This window comes from Brienomyrus brachyistius, chromosome 4 (genome assembly GCF_023856365.1).
Source record: "Brienomyrus brachyistius isolate T26 chromosome 4, BBRACH_0.4, whole genome shotgun sequence".
NCBI classification, from domain to species: domain Eukaryota; kingdom Metazoa; phylum Chordata; class Actinopteri; order Osteoglossiformes; family Mormyridae; genus Brienomyrus; species Brienomyrus brachyistius.
The window spans coordinates 16,342,894-16,366,937 of record NC_064536.1 but is presented as its reverse complement, the minus strand read 5'-3'; the positions used below and the strand labels follow the sequence as shown (position 1 = coordinate 16,366,937).

At 41.0% G+C, this 24,044-nt stretch overlaps 1 protein-coding gene across 16 annotated transcripts in view; it reads right to left on the bottom strand.

Annotated features, from left to right (window-relative positions):
- LOC125740582 (chromodomain Y-like protein) overlaps positions 1–24,044 on the bottom strand; it is a 106,179-nt gene that overhangs the window by 9,461 nt on the left and 72,674 nt on the right. For 4 of the 16 annotated variants that reach the window (XM_049011918.1, XM_049011916.1, XM_049011904.1 and 1 more), the window contains one exon: positions 21,497–23,514. In XM_049011918.1, the coding sequence (XP_048867875.1) occupies positions 21,838–23,514 (1,677 nt within the window). In that variant the 3' untranslated portion in view covers positions 21,497–21,837. Of the gene's footprint in view, positions 1–138; positions 881–5,825; positions 7,623–10,179; positions 10,488–21,496; positions 23,515–24,044 lie in introns of those variants that run through there. The other 12 variants (XM_049011919.1, XM_049011915.1, XM_049011902.1 and 9 more) reach the window with 9 other exon arrangements.

The following is a 24,044-nucleotide window of genomic DNA, read 5'->3' as shown; positions in this document are numbered from 1 at the left end:
CGAGCTGTAATTGCTTACTATTCTCGTATTTGTCACATGACCTTCCCAAATCAGCATGGCAAGAATGTTGGAAATGGCCTGCGTTGTCGTGGCAAGGCGCAGAATCTAAGTAGCTGACAGTGGCAGAGGAAGCCCTACCTTTACCGTTGAGGGACTTCACGGCAGTGGGTGTGATGGGGACCTGAGGAGGGGGGAGCATGGTTTGGGTCCGCGGCCGTGTGCCCATGCGGGCTCTCTCATCCCTGGACCCCAGCAGGGCCCCCACAGGCTTTTCCAGCAGGGCTACCTCTGGGGGCACGGAGTCGGGCTCCTGGCCTGCCTGCTGGAGACTTTGGGCAGCCTCGCTGGGCGACACCTCGCCAGCAGCACGGCTCTTCATAGGGCTCTTGGGCACCAGGATCTTGATGCCAGACCTTGCGAGGTCCATGCTCCGGCGGCCGGTGCCCACACCGTGCATTCCCACCATTCCCAGGGCCGTCCCAGCCAGGCGGCGGTACTTCGCAGCAGGCGGGAGATGCTGTGTGTCCGGTTTACCGTTCAAGTCGCCGGAGGCAGGCGGCGGAAGCTGCTGTTGCCGCTTCAGAACAGAGGGGACAGCAGCGAGACCGGAAGAGGCAGCCCTGGGGCCATCACTGGGCTGCTGCTGCGGCCTGCAGATCTGCTTTCGGGCATCGTGAGCGGCGCCATGCCCAGAGCGGAGGGGAGGCCCGTCCTGCTGGAGCTCGCCCTGCAGCCGGTTGAACTCGTGGATGAACTCCATGCAGTTGGACAGGTGCATCTCCGGCTCCCACGTGTCACCCTCGTAGCCATAGCCCCGCCAGCGTACCAGGTACTCCACCCTGCCCTTCTTGCTCTTCCGCTTGTCCATAATCTGCTCGACCTGGAGGCGTAATCACAAGCCTTTTACAAAACCATATGTATCAGACACTTCAACCAAGACACTAATGTACAATCTCATTCAAGCAAGGTATCATAGAGTAAGACTATCCCCATCCCCAACACCCCCAGCAAATTATACCTCCGCCCCCGACCGGCACTCCCAAAGTCCACCTGAACACTGTGACACTGGCCTATATATACTAACATCTTAGTCAAGTCAAGAAGTCAAGTCAAGAAGTTTATTGTCATATACTCAGTAAAAAACATGTACATGTTAGAACCATGTAATGAAATTCTTACTTTGCTTGCCCACCCTTCGAAAAAGATACAAAAACAGAATAAATTTTTAAAATTATAGAAAATAGAAGAATCACTGGATAAAGTGCACAGTGCTAAATGACGTACAGTAAGAGCTGGATATGAATAGAATATGAATTTGGGGTCAGATTAACTGTTCGCATTGTTAGCGCACGATAGCAGGTTATTCGCTAACGTGTGCGTTTCTCTGACATCACTGCCGCTTCTGCGCCTTATCTGGCTCCGCCCACAATGGTTTCACACGCTACAGGTCATTTGACACTCTACTCAGGCCAAAACGGGAAGCGTCCACAGATCCAGCAACGGCAAAACCTTTTCCTGGGGCCCCGGCACCAGATGTTACTCCCCAGCCTCTTACGGTGACCTCAAATTTAAAAAATATGGATTGGGGGAGTAGACTTCATATAGAGCAGAGGCACATAACCATAAAACTCCTGGTGACAGTCTGATCATTATGTGTGTTGGGGGGGAGGGGGGGCACAGCACAGAAATTGATAGCAACAGGTAAGCATTAGCCGCCCCAGAACAGGCCACATAAACATCCAACTGAATTACACGAGAGCCCAGCTGGGATCCCGTCCATCGTCGCTCAGGTGGGAGGTTCCGCTTTCAGAAGCGATGAAAAAAATGATCCAGAGATGTGAAGATACCAGAATATTTAATTCAACAAATTAACATAACGTGCATCTAGAAAGAATTGTTTAGATTAAAAATGTGGGTCAGAGATGGGGTGTTCGATCTCACTCCCCAGAGTACCCAGAGACCAAACCTCAAAAAAACTTGACACAAGACATACTATCAGACATCCAGAAACCATAGTCTCAGAAATCTTCCCGGCTGCCTCTCTAAACTCTTGTAGCAACTCGTGTCCATTTTCAGTGGACTATTTCCTGAAGAATGCGAGTTTCATGTAACCAAGGTTAATGGAGTATGTGCCCTTCTAGACTAATGGAAAATGCAAAACTTAAGTTTCTATGTCCATACTTCACACCTGCATTTCTATACATTGCCGAATAAACAGACGCAGACACTTTTCCCTCATAAACATGCATCTACTCAAAACCCCAGCCTTAAGTGTCCTAGAAAGCGCACTGAAATAGGCATGGTCAAGCCTTACAAACACGCACAAATATTTCTCTAGCCTTGCTGATGATGAAGAGCTGATTGTTTAAGAGCCAGACTGTCATGTCCTGCTCGTACAACCCTGCGTGGAATCCCTACGTTCACCAGCTGTTCTGCGTTTCCTGCCTTCAGTCTTGTGTATTTAGTCCGCGTTCAAGTCTGTTTCCCCAGTCCGGTCATTGACGTACTTTTCGTTTGTATGTGTTTCCTCCTGAATAAACCCTGCGTTCTGGATCTCCGTCTGCCTGATCCCGATTCCCCGCTCCGTCATCTCCCTGCTCGCCCGCCCGACACAGACCACCAAAGACATGAAAATGATGGGTCGCAGCCAAATTGCACACAGTACTGTTGTATTTAACTATAAAAGATAGTAGCATTATTTTTAAAAAACGGAGTACATTATATTAAATCCACAGTTTTAGGAATGTTTTTTTTTAGTAAAAGTATTGGTCATTAATTATGACATTGGTTTTATGTTAGTGTGTTCAAAATAAGATTTCAGATCCGTATTTTTCCCTATACCCATTCCCCTTATTCAGAGCCGCTGAAAGTCAACCAAATAAACTAATCTGACTCGCCCGTCAAGAACACAAAATTAAGAGCATACTGACGGCCCCCGTAAATTACAGGCTGCCCTGAGCTGAGCAAACAAAGCTCGTGATAACCAGAAAAAATCTCTGCTATGTACTGTGCTGTATGGGTATCCCTCCTCTGTCTGAACATGCCCCCACATCCATTATCCAGAAAAGGCAGGATTCGTTAGCACTACACTGGTCCAAAACTTATCTTCATAAAATAAATAAGATGAAGACACAGCGGCAGGTGATGTAAACTTACTTCAGAAGTCTATCAACACGTAACTAAATTTATGGACTTATTTGTTTTGATTTCTTTGTGTGTGTGTGTGGATTACTTGCTGGCAACATCTGGTGTAAATGTCATGTCAATAGCCCCCTTAGAAACATATTTACTGAATAAAATGTTGTCGTTCAATTCTTATTTTGCCCACTCTATCTGATGGGAGAGACGAATAGCTTACTATGTGAACCTCAGTAACACTGTAATCATTCACACACGTAGTAGACTAACAAGTACTGGGTGCAACACATGTTGACAGATTAATGTGATGTAACAAGAAGACATACTGTAATTCCATTGTTTCGTGAGCAGGGACCTTTATAGGGGCAGTCAGAACACCCCCATGAAGAGGCTCCCCCCCCATATCAATAAGCAGACTATCCTGTCATTTCTCAGTTGCTAAACCCATTTTTAAGCGGAAGCCACAATATTTATAAAGCACTCATGGTTCTCTCATTGCGGACCTGATATGCTGACAGGAATCTATGTGTAGGCTTAGGAGCCAACAGTGACAATGAGTGGGAGAAGCCTGAGTGAACGGCTTTGTCACACAAACAAGACAAACGGTATCAAATACAGCAGGATGCTTTTCCAATGCACCATATACTGTATTTTTGGTACAAAACTTTTGATACTTTGAACTTTTGACTTCCATTGATTTCCAGTCGAGCACTAGTACCAAAAGTGCCAAACCATCCATCCATTTTCCAAGCCGCTTATTCTACTGGGTCGCGGGGGGGTCCGGAGCCTATCCCGGAAGCAATGGGCACAAGGCAGTGAACAACCCAGGATGGGGGGCCAGCCCATCACAGGACACACTCACACACCAGTCACTCACACATGCACACCTATGGGCAATTTAGCAACTTCAATTAGCCTCAGCATGTTTTTGGACTTTTGTTTTTGGAATTTTGAAATTTTAGCGATTATTCCTTTTCAAGATTATCTAGTATATGTTTAAAGTTTGCCTCCACTGCTTTTGCATGAGTGCTGCATGCGTTCTCACAGACAATCATAATCATTTTCATCCTTGGTGTTTAAATCACTCCTACATGGATTTGTGGGAATTTTTTGTTTCATAAATACCCCAGTATTTATGACAAGAAAAAAAATCACATTGCAATTCTCATTCATTCATAATGTCTGTACAGAATTGAAAGCAAGAAAAAAACTATTTTCTAGAGGAGTAGCAATAAAAGAAATATATATGCATGACATGTGATGTTGGTACTGATATCACACAACAAACAGCCTGACAATACAATATACTACAGCCATTTTTCCAGTTCAATACCCCACCACGCATTGTGATATCATTTAGCAGTGGTTCCAGTTTTATGCTAGTGCAAAACACTTTGAAGTACCATACTTTTGGTACTTTGATGGAGTGGAAAAGTGCCCTAATGTCCTTAACAACTTCATGATCACCATCAGTTTGATGACCTAGGCAACCATTTAAACTAACAGCCTGTATCTGACATTGTGAATATCCCAATCCAAGGCTCAAACTGACAAGGCAAAGACTCAACAGCACATACCCCATCCATCCATTTTCCAAACCACTTGCGGGAGTCCGAAGCCTATCCCAGAAGCTAACTGCACGAAGCAGGGAACAACCCAGGATGAGGGGCCAGCCCATCACAGGGGACACTCACACACATCCAATTTAGTAACTCCAATTAGCCTCAGCACATCTTTGGACTATGTAGGGAAACCAGAGTACCGGTACGACACGGGGAGAACATGCAAACTCCACACACACGTAACCTAGGCGGAGACTCGAACCCGGGTGTGAGACAACAGTGCTAACCATTGCACCATCATGCCGCCCCCCCAGCACATACCAGTCCTGTCTTTAGTATTCATTAATAACTACTTAAACACCACCAAACTTCATGTTAAGATTGAGCAATATTCAGAATTTACGAATTGCATATCATTCAATTCAAAGACTGGTATTTGAACTGAATTAGCCACACCCAAAGGAACTTGAATTGTAATTACAGTAGAACCTCGAAACTCGAACGCCTCTTAAGTCGATGAACTCGGACATAAAATGGATCTGTTGAATGTATTTCGACTTGTACCTCGACTGAAATCTTGGAAATCAACCATCCTTGCTAAAATTAGTATGGGTTGAGACGTGTTCAACCCTACCAATTCAGACCTCGGTTGAGAAAAATCTAGCCGCAACTTGATCGAAAACTCAGGACACGGCAAAACAAAACAGACCTGCTAAAACTTGTATGGATGGAGACGCGTCTCCCCTTCCAAACAATAACTCCTCCATCCCTCCTCCTCTATACCTGCCACTTCCACTATGCCATCAGCTCACCTCAATACAGGTGTAAAGACAACCAGCCATCTGGTATGAATTAAGTTTGTGCTCCAAGGTACCACTGTACTTGAAAAAAAATCAAAAGCAAAGAAGTTCAATGCAATCACACAAAACAGGAATGTTATTTAATCTAACAAAACATAATTATACAACAGATTTACGTTCAAGATAGTAGCTATATGTACTGAGGGTATGAGTGGGTATAGTGGCCTTTAAATTTGCATGATTGTAAGAGTAAAATTGTGTATAACTTTTAGCTTTACTCCACCAATATACATTAGAAGTAAACATGGCAAAAAATAGTTCCTGCTTTTTTTTCTCCATAGTTGCTCATATTTATTTCCTTAAGTGCAAAACAGTACGTTTTGTCTACCAGTTCAACCTATAACAAAAAGCAAAACATCATGGCAAATACAATTATGCTTTATTCCAATATTCATTGTTCAGTACTGTTACATTTAATCAGCAAAAGATCTTCAAAGGTTTTATCATTTAGATTGCCGCGTTCTGACTTGAAAATACTTCCTGCTGCCCTGAAGATTTTCTCAACAGGTGCCGAGGAAGCTGGTATAGCAAGGTATTTGCAGGCAAGTCGTGCTAGCTCAGGAAAGCTGGTTTGGTTTCCTTTCCAATAGGCCAAAGGGTCAGCATCCTCTGCTAAACATGGTTGACTCAAGTATACAATGACATCACGAGTAGCTTTGGCGATATCTGATGGACTAGTCTGACTCTCCATGTAGGAAAAGAGTTTGGGACGTTTCACTGGTTGGGCAGTCCAGTCACTATAGCCAGCATTGAATTTTGGAGAGAGACACTCAACTTTTCCTATGAGGAGATCCTTTATGGTGTTAACCTCTTCACCAGTACACCAGTCCAGTTTGAATCTTGGGTCAAGAGTGGAAGCCATCTGAAAGCATTGAATGTCTTCAAATTTTGCGAGATGCTTCTCAACCAAGCTCTGGAGAATGGACACCAAGTTATTATTGCCAGTCATCTTCATGTTTTTCACTGCATGCCTTAAACCTCGAACACATGGAATCACTAAGCTGGAGGTCACCACTTTCTCTGCCTGACACCTGTCTGTCACCTCCCCAAAGGGCTCCAGCACCACACATAGTTCCTGTATGATTTTAAATTCAGTGGGTGACAGTTGAACAGGGCACTCCAGCTGAGCAAGGACATAACTGGGAATGTTAAGGACCGACTTCAGCACCTTCAACTGGCTATTCCAGTGGGCGGCATTCCCAGGATAAATCTTGTAATCTCCTAAAATCTCAGTAGCCACTGGAGACTTATGGCAGAAAGACACAAGTTTTTGGATTTTGTCTAGCAAGTTTTTTATAGAACCAACTTGATCCAGGGCATCACGAACCACAAGCTGCAATGTGTAGACAAAGCATGGACTTCTTTCTGGAGGGAAGTACATTATCTCCTCATCAATGTTCACCACATGAAGATCAGATGTGTCATCCTGTTCGTCCTCTTCAACATCAATAAGAGTTACTGGTGGGAAGAGGTTGAATGCCTTTATCAGGTTAGATGCACTATCAGTAACAATGAATGATACTTTGTTCTTAATGTCATAAGTTGATAAAATATCCTCATACATTCCACAAATGTTCTCTGCTGTAAGTCTTCCTTTGAATCGCTGGCAACTCAACGTTACATTCTGCAATGTAAAATTTGAAATGAAATTACCCGTCATGCCGAAAAACGACCTCATGGATCGGTTTGACCATAGATCCACTGTCAGGCAAATATTGTAGGCGTTATGCATCTGATTAATTAAATGATATTTTACAGAAGTGGTGCGCTGAGGAATGAGGTTCTGGGTGAGGTCTCTCCGAGAAGGCATTATGAATAATGGCTCGGCCAACTGCAGAACTGCGATGAAATCCTTATTTTCTACAGTAGAGAGGGGGAGGAGTCCATTCACAATATATGTCACAATGCTGTCTGTCAGAGCAACTTGACGAGTATCCATTGGTTCCCATTTAGAACTGGTTTCAGCTTCAGCTTCGGCAGGCATAGTTTCTATAACAGTTTGGTTAGGGGTGACTGGGTCATCAATGGGTTCTGACTTCACCAAAAGTTCAGGATGTTTCATCTGAAAAAGAAAATATGTATTCGTTATTTTGCAAGTATAGGGAAAAACCAGTGTAAAGTACAAATATTCCTATATGAAAATGAATTATACTTAACATGGGCAGTACAGCTGAAATGGCATGGAAAAATTCACGGCATGATAAAAGTATATGCCAAGTTTTTTTTTTCCTTTTTAATATGCCACACTTTACACCCTCCCTCTGTACAGGGAGTGCAGAATTATTAGGCAAATGAGTATTTTGTCCACATCATCCTCTTTATCCATGTTGTCTTACTCCAAGCTGTATAGGCTCGAAAGCCTACTACCAATTAAGCATATTAGGTGATGTGCATCTCTGTAATGAGAAGGGGTGTGGTCTAATGACGTCAACACCCTATATCAGGTGTGCATAATTATTAGGCAACTTAACAAAAAAAGAAAAATATATACCCATTTCAATTATTTATTTTTACCAGTGAAACCAATATAACATCTCCACATTCACAAATATACATTTCTGACATACAAAAACAAATCAGTGACCAATATAGCCACCTTTCTTTGCAAGGACACTCAAAAGCCTGCCATCCATGGATTCTGTCAGTGTTTTGATCTGTTCACCATCAACATTGCATGCAGCAGCAACCACAGCCTCCCAGACACTGTTCAGAGAGGTGTACCGTTTTCCCTCCTTGTAAATCTCACATTTGATGATGGACCACAGGTTCTCAATGGGGTTCAGATCAGGTGAACAAGGAGGCCATGTCATTAGTTTTTCTTCTTTTATACCCTTTCTTGCCAGCCACGCTGTGGAGTACCTGGACGCATGTGATGGAGCATTGACCTGCATGAAAATCATGTTTTTCTTGAAGGATGCAGACTTCTTCCTGTACCACTGCTTGAAGAAGGTGTCTTCCAGAAACTGGCAGTAGGACTGGGAGTTGAGCTTGACTCCATCCTCAACCCGAAAAGGCCCCACAAGCTCATCTTTGATGATACCAGCCCAAACCAGTACTCCACCTCGCTGGCGTCTGAGTCGGACTGGAGCTCTCTGCCCTTTACCAATCCAGCCACGGGCCCATCTATGTGGCCCATCAAGACTCACTCTCATTTCATCAGTCCATAAAACCTTAGAAAAATCAGTCTTGAGATATTTCTTGGCCCAGTCTTCACGTTTCAGCTTGTGTGTCTTGTTCAGTGGTGGTCGTCTTTCAGCCTTTCTTACCTTGGCCATGTCTCTGAGTATTGCACACCTTGTGCTTTTGGGCACTCCAGTGATGTTGCAGCTCTGAAATATGGCGAAACTGGTGGCAAGTGGCATCTTGGCAGCTGCACGCTTGACTTTTCTCAGTTCATGGGCAGTTATTTTGCGCCTTGGTTTTTCCACACGCTTCTTGCGACCCTGTTGACTATTTTGAATGAAACGCTTGATTGTTCGATGATCACGCTTCAGAAGCTTTGCAATTTTAAGAGTGCTGCATCCCTCTGCAAGATATCTCAGTATTTTTGACTTTTCTGAGCCTGTCAAGTCCTTCTTTTGACCCATTTTGCCAAAGGAAAGGAAGTTGCCTAATAATTATGCACACCTGATATAGGGTGTTGACGTCATTAGACCACACCCCTTCTCATTACAGAGATGCACATCACCTAATATGCTTAATTGGTAGTAGGCTTTCGAGCCTATACAGCTTGGAGTAAGACAACATGCATAAAGAGGATGATGTGGACAAAATACTCATTTGCCTAATAATTCTGCACTCCCTGTATAAACTCATTTAATTCATATTAATTTTACTCATAAAAAGTCTCACTGACACGGTTCAATGAATGTCAGCCTATAACCTTCGATCTGAGCCTCGCCCTTTATTACATCTGTCTTGCACATCTGAGCACTATTTATTTATTCTACAGTATAACTTAGGTTTTTTTAATTTTGGTTTTTAGAATGACGATTTTCCAGTAGAACTATTGTTATTTTTTGCGTCTATTTATTATTACATGGCTACTTTAAATGTCTCTCAGCTGTCACTGTTCATACGGCGGAGACCTTATATTTCACTGCAGGTTATGTTCTGACTGTATACCTTGCATGTAGCAAACAAAACCCTCGAATACTCCTTAAAGTTGGGGTTGACACTTTCAATTTGAAGAAATAAGGAGCATCGCCCCCAGGTTCCCAACGACTGTGCCGTCTACATAAATTTCATTTCGGACCGGATTCGAAAATACAGAACAAATTGCGTCTTGTATTAGTTCACAATCGGAATCAGCGTTTCGTCTTTAATAAATGACGATCCTGCGAAATAAGGGAACGGGTAGCAACTTTACTGAAAGTACCAGCCTGCAGCGTGTTTTTCATTCTTAAATGCGTCCCGCGAGTCGATCGATTTCCACGGATGATAAAAATACTAATCAGCGGATGTAAAATTTTACCGCCGCCGCCTATCCCCCCACCTCTAGGTGTGCAAGTATTACGCACTCTGTTCACAAGATAATTTTTTTACTGCACTTTTAAATTCAAGTTGCCTGCTAAAACTGAAGACCTCCGAGCCTGGGATCGCCGGGTTATTTCACTTACGTTTTGCATTGCGGCGTAACGTGACGGATGTCGCTCTCTCAGATGGTGTATAAGGTTTGATGTGCTACCTGCTTTGGTCGGTATAGCTCTGCCGCATGCTCTACAAATTGGCCAGTCGCTCTTAATAATAACTCCGTCTTTTTTTCTGAATCCAAAATGTGTCCACACGGCTGAACGGATTCTATGTTCTGGAGGGTGCAATTCGCCGACAACGTCATTTGCACCCTCTGTCTCCTCAGACCAGGCCGACATCTTTTGACTGTACAGCTAGCTAGCCAGCTAAACAAAGGATGTTATCTACTGTAGCCGGAAGTGTTGCACCTGCGCATGCGTTATGAAAATTGTTGAGAAATCTCAGTTTAGGAATTTTAGAAATGAATGCGAATTTCGAACATTAAATGTTACGGATATTCATGTGAGAATACATTATTATCTAAATGCCATGTTTGTTTTGTGCCTTTGTCTTCTGAACAACTGTCACACTCGTTCACCCGTTGTTACTGTCGAATTATTGCCGAATTAACCTAGTTATGCCTCAGTGCACTTTGCTTGTCAGTCTTCAAATCTGTGTCGTACTTTTCTTAAAGCAAATACGTATATATAACACAATGTTTTTTGTTGTTTATGTGTGTGCCATTGCATATGTTATGATTATTATCTTTATTTTATTATTGAAGTGGCATACCAAATTTCGTTGTACATTGTACAATGAGAATAACGGTATTCCAATCTATTTCACTATTAGTGTGGAGTGTTTCAACCGGGATATGTAACAGCATTAATGACGTAACAATTTCAGATCTTATTTAAACACAATATACCATCATACCGCTGCACCCCAATAGACAGCATTTTACTGCATGAAATCAAATAAACATTTATTTATTTACTTATACAGAAATTACTCTTAAATCAAAAGCACAAAAAAGAGAATAAAACCTGCACAGTCCCACAACAGTATTAAAAAAACAAGCAAAGATATCTAGCAAATGTGTTACAGCCCACCCACTGTGAGACCCCTCCTCTGGCCTATGACATCAGATACCCGATGCATGTCAGCGTTAAATTCTGACTGTTATAAAATTAAGATGAATTACAATAAGTCTGTTAACTTACCTGTAGATGTACTTTGAAATTTGAAGTGTCCGTGGTGGAACCTCAGTCAGCTGCATTGCATTGCTTACATACAGCTCTGTGATTTCCAGGTGTGGCTGTGGGAGGTGGCTCACCAAAATGGGCAAGGATGGACAGCTACTCAGGTTTGCTGTGTGAATTTTATATGAGAGTCAGATTGTATTCTGTATGCATTCAGATTATTTGGCTCCATTTTGTATATTTTGGGATGAGGAAGAGCATTCTGGAAAACAAAGTGTTCTTCCACCATGGTACAAAAAAGGTCAATTAAATAGTTTATTCTATACGTAACACTTCAAGTTTTGCATTATTTCATTCTAAATAATATCACATTTTTATAACGATGATACGACATATGGTTTCAAGGTAATGTGTGGAACTCATTTCAAAATATTAAGGTGTATTGTTAAAAGCTGCACCTACACTACGAATATGAATTTATTTGAATTCAAATTCAATTTTAATTCTACTTGTTTAAATTCAAATTGGAATAGAAAGTTCTGTTTTGGTTAGATACGGTGGGCAATTTTAAACTGAATTAGGCTCAGACAGGCAAATGGTGTAGTTCTGTTTACTTTGCTAAGAGCTTCATAACAGGTTTCATCAGATATCTCCTTCCCCAGTTCTTTAACCAATTCCAGCTAGATTTTGTCTATTCATGTGTCGTTTATGGACATAATCGCATTATATATTTTAGAGATTTGACCTTAAGGTGTGGGGAAATTTGCAAAATTAGCTCTAATGTTAGTGTAGGTGGCTGATAAGGGAAACAAGGACTTTGAGACCGAATAAAAATGTCAGACCTGAAAATATCAAAACAAGTGAGTGGCAGGTTACATTTTTTCAGAGAGGGAACTAAAACTAGCAAAAGTGTTGTCGATATAGAGATCATTACATTTAGTAAGGCCCAGTTTCTACCAGTTTCAGTTTCTGTTTAGATTTTCTTTTAAATAAGCATATTTGAACTTAATTGTGTATAGCTCTGAGTACTATTCCTTAAACATGTCACATTTCTCGGGGGTCCACTGTCAGTTGTTGGGATATATTACAGATTTCAGGGATCAGCTGAGGTACCTACTTACATTTTAACTGGTGGACTAGGATATATCCTGCTTTTTTTCTCCATGTTCATAAAAATAGCCTTTCAACCAAAGTAGGTAATGTCGAGTTCTTTCTACTGATAACCAATGGTACTGAGCTTTAAGTTCCAGCAATGATTTATAACTCTTGCTAAGAATTTGCTGAATGCCGACTGTCTAAAATTGCTATTGAATTCATTAGTGCTGTTTTTTGTTTCTTTGATTTATCATAAGCTGGAGTCGAAGAAATTATTTCTCCTCTAATTACAGCTTTAAACATTACACCTACAATAGATGGAGATGGAATCAGATGCATTAGTTAGCAGAAAATTATCTGTGGCCTCTAGTATAAATGTACAAATGGTCTGTCTGCGAGCACAGAACCTCCACAGTGGATGGTCAGTACAGCTCAATGAGAAACAGAGATCATGAAGAACAGGTGTGAGGTATAATCCTGCTACTGCGGAATATTCTATTTTTGTTACTGTTCGTAAAGAGCTGTTTTGTCTATAAAAAAAAATCTATCCTCAAATAAAGACAAATATGAGAAAAATAAGAACACGGTTTCTGGTGTAGGCAGGAAAATCTCCATGATTCTAAACAGCCAATTTGTGTCATATTAGTGGAGCGAGTTTGGGCCATTTTACTGGTAGATGATGTTTTGGGATTTAAATGATCTAAAGTTGGATCTATGGCACGATTTGTCACCACAAAAAAATGACATAATATATGCTTTACTCTGGTATTTTATAAATGAGCTTGTGAACAATATTAGCATTATCTCAGTTGAGTGCATACACGAGAACTAAAATTACTGGAGTAGGAAAAAGGCAGCCTGAAAAAAATATATGTTTCTTCCTTGTAAGTACTCTCAATTCTATTCTGAATGGTGCACAACCTTGCTAACCAGTACTGATAATACCAATAGAATCGCTTCTAGTAAGAACAAGATATATGGTCATTTCATCATATCAAAAGTATGAGCCTTCACTGGGCCAGTCGGAAAATGCTCATAATGTAGCCCCACCCCCCCTGCCCCTCATCAATAAGCAGACTGTCCTGGGGTTTCTCAGTTGCTAAACTCATATTCAAACTGAAGCCATTATATGTTTATTAATTCTCCTTGCAGACCTGATACGTTGACAGGAATCTATCAGCATGAAAATAATTCATAAACTGGTCACACTCTACAGGATGGTGAGTTGGAATGGCAGTGGGGTCTCTTCTCCCATCAGGCACTTAAGCGTGCGTAAATCCCAGACTTAAGCCAATGGGAGAACACGTTTAAGTTAAAAGGGTGAAGTTACGCACTTTTTTTTTACATGACTGCATGGGAGAATCGACCCCAGGAAGGATGTAATTCATTCAAGTTTAAATAAATTTAATTCAGTCGCGCAACGCAGGAATATCACTTAATAAAGTGAAACATAAATAGCTATATAATACATTTCCTCTTGAGATGGTAGATGTATGGTCTGAGGTTATATACTGTATGTACAAGTGGGTAATGGGTACTTATTTTAGCATGATTTTAAAAGAAAATGCAATAACCTGTAGCTTAATCTATCAATATACACCTCTGGAAAAAAATTGAGACCACTCCATATTTAAAAAAAAAAAATCTGCATTTGAAAATCCTGCTTCTGCGGGCAGAAGGTTACATTGAGCGGCAGGTTACTTCTAAGCTGAAGGTTTTTAAGACCGCAGAGCACAAAAAGTGACCAGGCAAAAGGACATAAACAACTTTCTAATGCCAGAGACCATGAGCTTATCTGACAGCGCATCATAAATTGGAGGATGATGTCAAGTGACCTGTACAAATAATGGGAAGCATTAAGTGGTATAAAGTGCACGTCTAGGACGGTTTGTATCAGACTCCTACAAGCAGGACTGAAGCCCTGTAAATCAAGGAAGAAGCCCTTCATCAATGAGAAACGGAGAAGAACCGGGCTGCAGCTGGCAAAAAAAATGTGTATTTTAGACTGATGCTTAACCATAAATTGAGAAATGAAACTGAAAATTTTGCTCTTAAATCAAATTTTTTCCAGAGCTGGATATTAAAAGCACACATGGCAAAAAGAATTACTTTAATTCATGCAGTTACTTCTATTTATTTTCTTATGAGTAGAAAAGTAAGTTTTTTTTAGTTCAACCTTAGCACCATAACAAAAAGCAAAACATGATGGCAAATGCAATTATGCTTTATTCCAATACACCATTCATTGTTCAATGTTGTTACATTTAATCAACAAAAGATCTTCAAAGGTTTTATCATTTAGATTGCATTGTTCCGGCCTGAAAATACTTCCTGCTGCACTGAAGATTCTCTCAACAGGTGCAGAGGAAGCTGGTATAGCAAGGTATTTGCAGGCAAGTCATGCTAGCTCAGGAAATCTTGTTTGGTTTCCTTTCCAGTAGGCCAAAGGCTCAACATCCTCTGCCAAACATGGCTGACTCAGGTATACGATGACATCATGTGAAGCTTTGGCGTCAGCTGAAGGACAACTTTGGCTTTCCATGTAGGAAAAAAGTTTGAGACGTTTCTTTGGTTGGGTACTACAGTCAGTATAGCAAACACTGAGATACTCAACTTTTCCCATGAGATGATCCTTTATGGTGGTAACCTCTTCACCAGTACACCACTCCAGTTTGAATCTTGGGTCAAGAGTGGAAGCCATCTGAAAGCATTGCATTTCTTCAAATTTTGCGAGATGCTTCTCAACCAAGCTCTGCAGAATGGACACCAAGTTGTTGTTGCCAGTCATCTTCATGTTTCTGACTGCGTGCCTTAAGGCTCACCAAGCTGGAGGTTACAGCTTTCTCTGCCTGACACCTGTCTGTCACCTCCTCAAAGGGCTCAAGCACCACACATAGTTCCTGTATGATTTTAAATTCAGTGGGTGACAGCTGAACAGGGCACTGTAGCTGAGCAAGGACATCACTGGGAATGTTAAGGACTGACTTCAGCATCTTCAATTGACTTTACCAGCGGGTGGCAATTCCAGGATGAAGTCTGTAATCTCCTAATATCTCTTTAGCCAGTGGAGACTTATGGCAGAATGACACAAGTTTTTGAATTTTGCCTAGCAAGTTTTTTACAGAACCAACTTGATCCAGGGCATCACGAACCACAAGTTGCAATGTGTAGACAAAGCATGGACTTCTTTCTGGAGGGAAGTACATCATCTCCTCATCAATGTTCACCACATGAAGATCAGATGTGTCATCCTGTTCCTCTTCTTCACCATCAACAACAGTTATAGGTGGGAAAAGGTTGAACGCCTTTATCATGTTTGATGCACTATCAGTCACAATGAATGATACTTTATTCTTAATGTCGTAAGTCGATAAAATATCCTCATACACGCCACAGATGTTATCTGCTGAATGCCTTCCCCGGAATCGCTGGCAACTCAACATTACATTCTGCAAAGTAAAATTAGAAATGAAATGACCAGTCATGCCAAAAAACGACCTCATGGAACGATTTGACCACATATCCACTGTTAGGCAAATACAAGTGTTCTGCATCTGATTAATTAAATGATTTTTAAACAGCAGCGGTGCGCTGAGGAATGAGGTTCTGGGTGAGGTCTCTCCGAGAAGGCATTGTGAAGAATGGTTCAGCCAACTGCAAAACGGTGATGAAATCCTTATTTTCTACAGTGGAAAGGGGGAGGAGTCCATTCACGATGTATGTCACAATGCTGTCTGTCAGAGCAACTTGACGACTATCCGTTGATACTGGAACCACAACCCATTTAGAGCTGGCTTCAGATTCAGTTGGTGAGGTATCTGTAACACTTGGGTTAGGGGTGACTGGGTCATCATTGGGTTCCAACTTCACTAAAAGGTCAGGATGTTTCTTCTGAAAAAGAAAGCATTTTATACATTTAGAAAAATGTGTTTGGTGTCTAAATATTTCTATATGAGTGTAAAATCACAATTACTGTTGCAGCCCTACTGTTTATATTGGGTCATTCCATGTCAAATCATCACACTTTCGGACCTCATCGTCACGGATTTTAACTAAACAAAACTCTTGAACCTGAAATTCGGCGAGTCTTAGATCAATATTCAGGGAAATGTAAGTGAACAAAGTTTTAATTTTTTTTTTTTTTTTGGGGGGGGGGGGCTATGACTTTGGCTATATTTACCTTAACGTAAGCTAGTTTCCTCAACACATCCTAGACACCAGTTATCATCATATGCAGCCACAACGTAACCTTTGATGCCTGCAAAGTCGAGTGATTCCCTCAGTGTGCACACCTCACTCACCTCTGATGAATGCCATATTTATCAGCAATATTTATCATTTATCAGCCATATTTACTAGCCATGTGGGCCTTTTCAGTAGTACGGCAAGTACAGGTGTCTGCAATGACATTAACGAAGCTTCCATGAAATTTCATTGTAGCATATTTGTAACCTTTTATTTATTACTTACACCTGTGCTTGTTATACTATTTCATGTCAGTTTGGCTGCCATTAAAAAGGCCCATTAGTGATATGAAACCATGTGATGCTCCCATTAAGATATCTGAACAACACCTTAAAAACCAAAGACCAAATTTTCTGGAGATGTTCATGACATTACGCTCTAGCTTTAATAAAAAAATGTTATCAATTTTGAAATATAGGTTTTTTTCATTGAATTTTTCATATTTTAATCAGTTATTACACAGTAATTATTCAAATGGGGATGGCATATTACTTGTTCAATCTATAGAGCTGGACAATAGCTTTAAAACAATATAAGGACCATTTCTGTGCAGTTTACATTACATTCAAAAACGAGAAAACTGCTTCCGAACGGCTGCGTAATGTGTCGGATGTTCGCGTAGATGGTGGATTAGGTTTGACGTGTTGCTTGTTTTGGCCGGTACGGCTTTACCACATGCTCTACAAACTGGCCAGTCGCGCTGAACAATTACTCCGTCTTTTTTTCTAAATCCAAAATATGTCCATACGGCTGAACGGATTCTTTTTTGTGGAGGGTGCAATTCGCTGTTAGCAATACTTGCACCCTTTGCCCCCTCAAACCACGCGGACATCTTTAATGTATTTGGTAGCCAGCCAAACAAAGGATGTTGTCCAGTGAGGCCGGAAGTGATGCTCCTGCGCATGCGTTTTGAAAAATTATTTTAGAAATTAAATCTGAATTAATGTGATTTGGGAACATTTCGTGTGATAACACATTTTAACGTAAATGTGTGTGTCACGGATATTAACGTTGTGACGCCATCATTTATTTCGCAATATACAAGCACTAATGACATAACTATTTCAGATATTTTTTGACGGTATAGCGTCACACTTTTGCACCCCTAATAGACAGTATATTTTATTCTAATGCATAAAATATAATAAACATCTTTACTTCTACATAAATTTATTTTTAAAGCACAGAAATAACAAAACCAGCACAGCCACACAACAATATTAGGAAAACAAAAGTAAACATATTCACTTATTGCAGTCCTATAATATTAGATACCTGCAGCAAAGTGAGCGCTGCCACTAACTACTGACTTTATCATGAAATCATAATGAACTACAATAAGTCTGTTAACTTACCTGTAGATGTCCTTTGAAATTTGAAGTGGCCGTGGTGGAACCTCAGTCAGCTGCATTGCATTGCTTACATACAGCTCTGTGATTTCCAGGCGTGGCTGTGGGAGGTGGCTCACCAAAATGGACATGGTACTCAGGTTTCCTTAGCTAATTTTCTGTCTTGTGGGTGAGTCTGCTTTCATATTGTCATGCTCCATTTTGCAGATTGTGGGACAAGCAATAGCATTCTGGGAAATGAAATGCTGTTCCATCATGGTACACAAAATAAGTTAACTTATTATATAGGTGAAGCTTCAAATGTTACATTCTTTGATTCGGAATGACATTTTTATAACAATGACACAGTATATGCTATGTATATTAAGATGTTTATGTGTAACACATATTTAAATATTAAGTGTAACATCAGCTTGAGGGAGACAGAGCAGTCCCCTGGTGCACTGACAATGACCTCCAATTCAATGCATCCAAAACCTCTATGATCATGGTGGACTTCAGGCACTTCCATAACACCAAAGCTCCGCTTTATGTCAATTGTCAAAAAAAACGAACAGTATCAGATGTCAGACTCGTTGAAATTTCTGGGCACCTCCATCCGTACTTCCTTAAATTGACAAATGAACTTCAACCACTTCATCAAGACTATCCTCAGGCAATAAAAGAAGTTCTGAGTCAATCATCAGCTCATTGTATAGTTCTGCACCCACATTACAGGGAGCACCCTGATCACAGTCTGGTATGGGGGAATGTCATCAGTCACTAGGAAAAGACGTCCTTGAATTCTCACCAAGGCCTCAAAGATCTCTGGTTCTGCCCTGCCATCAACTGAACACCACTAAATTCTAAGCGTCAGTGAACGTGCCAAAAGGATTATGGAGGACTCCTCACATCCTACGTATGATCTGCTTCAGCTGCGTCCCTCAGACAGACAACTCACCACAAGCTTCAAGAACAGCTTCTTCCTCAGCGCTACTGGACTCAACAGCTCTCTTTGCTTGCAATCAAATGACAATGTAGTATTCACACCATGTAAACATTTACATTTCCATCGGCACCCACTCCTGACAATATCGTTGCACACGAAACATTTCACAAGTGTTAGGCACTACATGTATGGTTATGTCTGTACGGTCCCTGTGCCAAGATCCAGCATTGGACTGCTTATATTTGCACAAACCACTGTATCTGTCATACCTTGCGTTTGGCCTGCACTATTGTGTATTTATTCTGTCTATAATTGGTAATTGTCTCTAACAGTAGCAACAAAAATTTCCATTGGCCTTGGTCGTAAATATCAGAATAAAGATTCTAATATTGAGCTATATTGTTAAAAGATGCACCTATACAATGTATACATCTATCCATCCATCTTCTGAAACTGCCTGTCCTATTCAGGGTCCGAAGCCTATCCTATATATGGGCGGAAAGCAGGGAAGCACCCATTCTACTTCCTTAATTTGAAATTGGAATTGCAATCTGCAGTGATGTAAGAGAGAACCTGAACCTCTGGAGCTCGCTTTCAAAACTATGGAGGAGGGTTTTCCAAAGCATGATTCGATGCTTGTATTGGGGATGCCAGTCACGTGATCGAATGACATCCATAGCTTAGTTCTGTACTGTGTCGGCAATGGTTTGGAAACAGTTAAAACTAGCTCAAACCAGTACGGGGCATTCCCATGCGCTTAAGTTATTGTAACTCATACCAACGAAACAAGACAAGAAAAGAACTCATTCTCAAATTTGAGAACATTTTGCTGTGCTATCTCCAACTAAGGTATGTCATAAAAATAACTTCATCATTCTAAAGTCATCAGTCCTCGCATATAACAGTACATGAATACTATTTTCTCATGTGAAGTCCAGTGTCTGATCTGCTCTCAACACAACTGGCGTACAATAATAACACCTCATCGAAGCATAGACATTTTCGTGCAAAGCATGAAACACACACACGCAGACACACACACACACACATAATGTGTGTTTTGCTCCAGGTACCACCTGGAAGGAGATGATAGACGAAGCAGTAATGAACATAATTGTTACTGGATGCTCAGCCCTTTTCTATGGTAGAGGATGCTGGATTTAGGGAGTTAGAGTGTAGGTAGACTTAAGTATTTTTACTATCTACAATATCTGCTGTAAAGGAAATGGTAGCAAGTAAACACAAAAAAAAACTTAGGAGGAAGTGCAGAAGGCATCAGATGTAAACCTGAGAGCAGATATGTGGACTTCACTTCATAGGGATGCATATCTTGCAGTAACCTGCCATTACATCACTAAGTCCCATGAACAGGCTACAGTGCTGCTAGGTGCGGGAAAATTCCCAAAAGCTCACACTGCTGCAAATTTGGCTGTAATACAGACATCCCTTATAGAGCATTAGGGTATCCAGGGTAAAGTGAGATGTCACTATTGCAGCTGCCAAAATGATTACCTGTGTCAACACAGTAAAGCCCCGCCACACAACGTATATTGCACAAGCCTTTTTGTTACAAATACAATTGAGCAAACCCCTGGGTTTCATTTGACCAGAGCAAGGGTGAGAAGGGCTGTGGCATATTTTAGAACTAGCACAGCTGCCAAGGAACGATTTTCTCAGGTTCAAGAGCAGATGAATATGACAGTTTTGAAACTGATTCAAGAAGTGGTGCTTGTTCAAATAGAGAGAGCCAGTGGGGCTGTCCTGGTCAGCTTAACAACTGATGTTAACCCACTGAGCCTGAAGTTCCAAGCATCACAAATGTCTATCCTACTTTACAATTTAGCACTACAGTTTTTACATATTGCCGCATCCTCAGTTCCATGTGAATGTATTTTAAATAAGGCTGGGGAAGTTATTAGTAAGAAAAGGAACAGAATGATCCCCAAGATTGTTGAATAAATACTCTTCTTGAACAAAAATCTTTAACCCCACCCCTCCCCATATCCAACTATCATACAAACACTTTTATCTGTTACACAAGCAACAATATCTGTTCTTACATATATCAAAGCACTGTAAGGCAAGGATTACCATTACATGCTTTCTGCAGAAACCAGTATACAAAATATGACCAGTAACACAAACATGTATTGGCCTCTGCTATTACTATTGAGGGTCACTAGCATCCACTGTGTTCTACAAAGCTTCGAATGCTGAATGCTTTTCCAATACGTTTGGATTTAAAGCTTCATTGCTTAAGTAAGTTTAATTATTAGCAATCTGCATCCTGTTTTCAACCACAATGCAAATTCAGAGACGTGACTTGATTTTCAGAGCAATTCTCAATTAAACACTGAATGGTGGACAACCTTACTAACCAGTACTGATCATAACCAACGGCAACAAAATCATGTGCTTTACAATTTCAAAGAGATAAGCCTTTACAGGGGCCACTGGGACCCCAACACTACCAGCACCAGCAAGCAGACTATTGTGGGACAATTACTAGTGTCACATCCAAGCCCAAAGCGTTCATGAAACGCCCACAGTTCTCCCTGCAGACAAGATACGCTGACAGAACACATAACAGGAAAAAACTAATTCATTTCAGATTAAAGAAATTCAGTGCAATCACGCAGCACAGGAATGTCATTTAATCAAGCAAAACATAAACAATTAAATAACAGACTGACTCAAAACAGCAGATATATGTTCGGAGGTTGTTTATGTACCAGTGGGCAAATTGGAATTGGAATGGTTGTAAGAAAAATTGTGTATAACTTTTAGCCAGTTCGATCAGTGCACACTAAAAGCACACGGGGCCACAAAGAATTATTTCACATAGACGCTCCTATTTATTTTCTTGAGTATAAATTGTATTATTGCATTGTAACAAAAAGCAAAACATCACGGCAAATACAATTATGCTTTATTCCCATAAACGATTCATGTTTCTGTACTGTTACATTTAATCAGCAAAAGATCTTCAAAGGTTTTATCGTTCAGATTGGAACGTTCCGGCCTGAAAATATTTCCCGCCGCACTAAAGATTCTCTCAACAGGTGCAGAGGAAGCTGGTATAGCAAGGTATTTGCAGGCAAGTCGTGCTAGCTCAGGAAAGCTGGTTTGGTTTCCCTTCCAGTAAGCCAAAGGGTCAACATCCTCTGCTAAACATGGTTGACTCAGGTACACGATGACATCATGTGAAGCTTTGGCAACAGCTGAGGGACCGCTTTGGCTTTCCATGTAGGAAAAAAGTTTGGGACGTTTCTTTGGTTGGCCACTATAGTCATTATATCCAGCACTGAGTTTTGGGGAGAGACACTCAACCTTTCCCATGAGAAGATCCTTCATGGTGGTAACCTCTTCACCAATACACCAGTCCAGTTTGAATCTTGGGTCAAGAATGGAAGCCATCTGAAAGCACTGTATTTCTTCAAATTTTGCAAGATGCTTCTCAACTAAGCTCTGGAGAATGGACACCAAGTTGTTGTTGCCAGTCATCTTCATATTTCTTACTGCGTGCCTTAAGCCTCGAACACACGGAATCACCAAGCTGGAGGTGACCACTTTGTCTGCCTGACACCTGTCTGTCACCTCCTCAAACGGTTCCAGCACCACACATAGTTCCTGTATGATTTTAAATTCAGTGGGTGACAGCTGAACAGGGCACTCCAGCTGACCAAGGACATCACTGGGAATGTTAAGGACTGACTTTAGCATCTTCAACTGGCTATTCCAGCGGGCGACATTTCCAGGATGAAGTCTGTAATCTCCTAAAATCTCAAAAGCCAGTGTAGACTTATAACAGAAAGACACAAGTTTTTGAATTTTGCCTAGCAAGTTTTTTACAGAACCAACTTGATCCAGGGCATCCCGAACCACAAGTTGCAATGTGTAGACAAAGCATGGACTTCTTTCTGGAGGGAAGTACATCATCTCCTCATCAATGTTCACCACATGAAGATCAGATGTGTCATCCTGTTCCTCTTCTTCACCATCAACAACAGTTATAGGTGGGAAAAGGTTGAACGCCTTTATCATGTTTGATGCACTATCAGTCACAATGAATGATACTTTATTCTTAATGTCGTAAGTCGATAAAATATCCTCATACACGCCACAGATGTTATCTGCTGAATGCCTTCCCCGGAATCGCTGGCAACTCAACATTACATTCTGCAAAGTAAAATTAGAAATGAAATGACCAGTCATGCCAAAAAACGACCTCATGGAACGATTTGACCACAGATCCACAGTCAGGCAAATATCTGATGTGCTTTCTATCAGATTAATTAAATTAAGTTTAACAGCAACGGTGCGCTGAGGAATGAGGTTCTGGGTGAGGTCTCTCCGAGAAGGCATTGTGAAGAAGGGTTCAGCCAACTGCAAAACTGCGATGAAATCCTTATTTTCTACAGTAGAGAGGGGGAGGAGTCCATTCACAATATATGTCACAATGCTGTCTGTCAGAGCAACTTGACGAGTATCCATTGGTACTGGAACCACGACCCATTTAGAGCTGGCTTCAGATTCAGTTGGTGAGGTATCAGTAACACTTGGGTTAGGGGTGACTGGGTCATCGCTGGGTTCAGACTTCACCAAAAGTTCAGGATGTTTCATCTGAAAATGAAAGTATTTTATAATTTCAGAAAAATATGTCTATGTGTGTGTAAAATTCACAATTACGGTTGCAGCCCTACTGTTTATCTTAAGAAAAAAAAATGGTATGATAACCATGTATCCCAGTAACAATATTTGATATATCATGGATTAAACCCCCCCCCCCCCCAAAGCCCCTGTATACCACTCAATAACTGACATTTTAAAACGTTTTCAATGTATTTTTAGCAGATTCTTTAATTCAAGGCAATGTAAAATTGAGAAGGCAGGATCAAACAGGCCCAGGAGTGACTGGGGGTTATCAACTTCCTCAGATGCCCCTTAGTGGGATTCAAACCTGTGACCCTTTGATCACAAGCAGTGTGTCATCATGCAATAATACCCATAAATGAAAACTCACTGTATACATTTATTTAATCATTACTAATTAGTCGCAGGAAAAATATTTTGCATTTAACTTGCACAGCAAGCGTCAGTGACGTGGTTCCTGTGAATAATAATTTATGTCTTTAGGCTGTAATAATCCGACG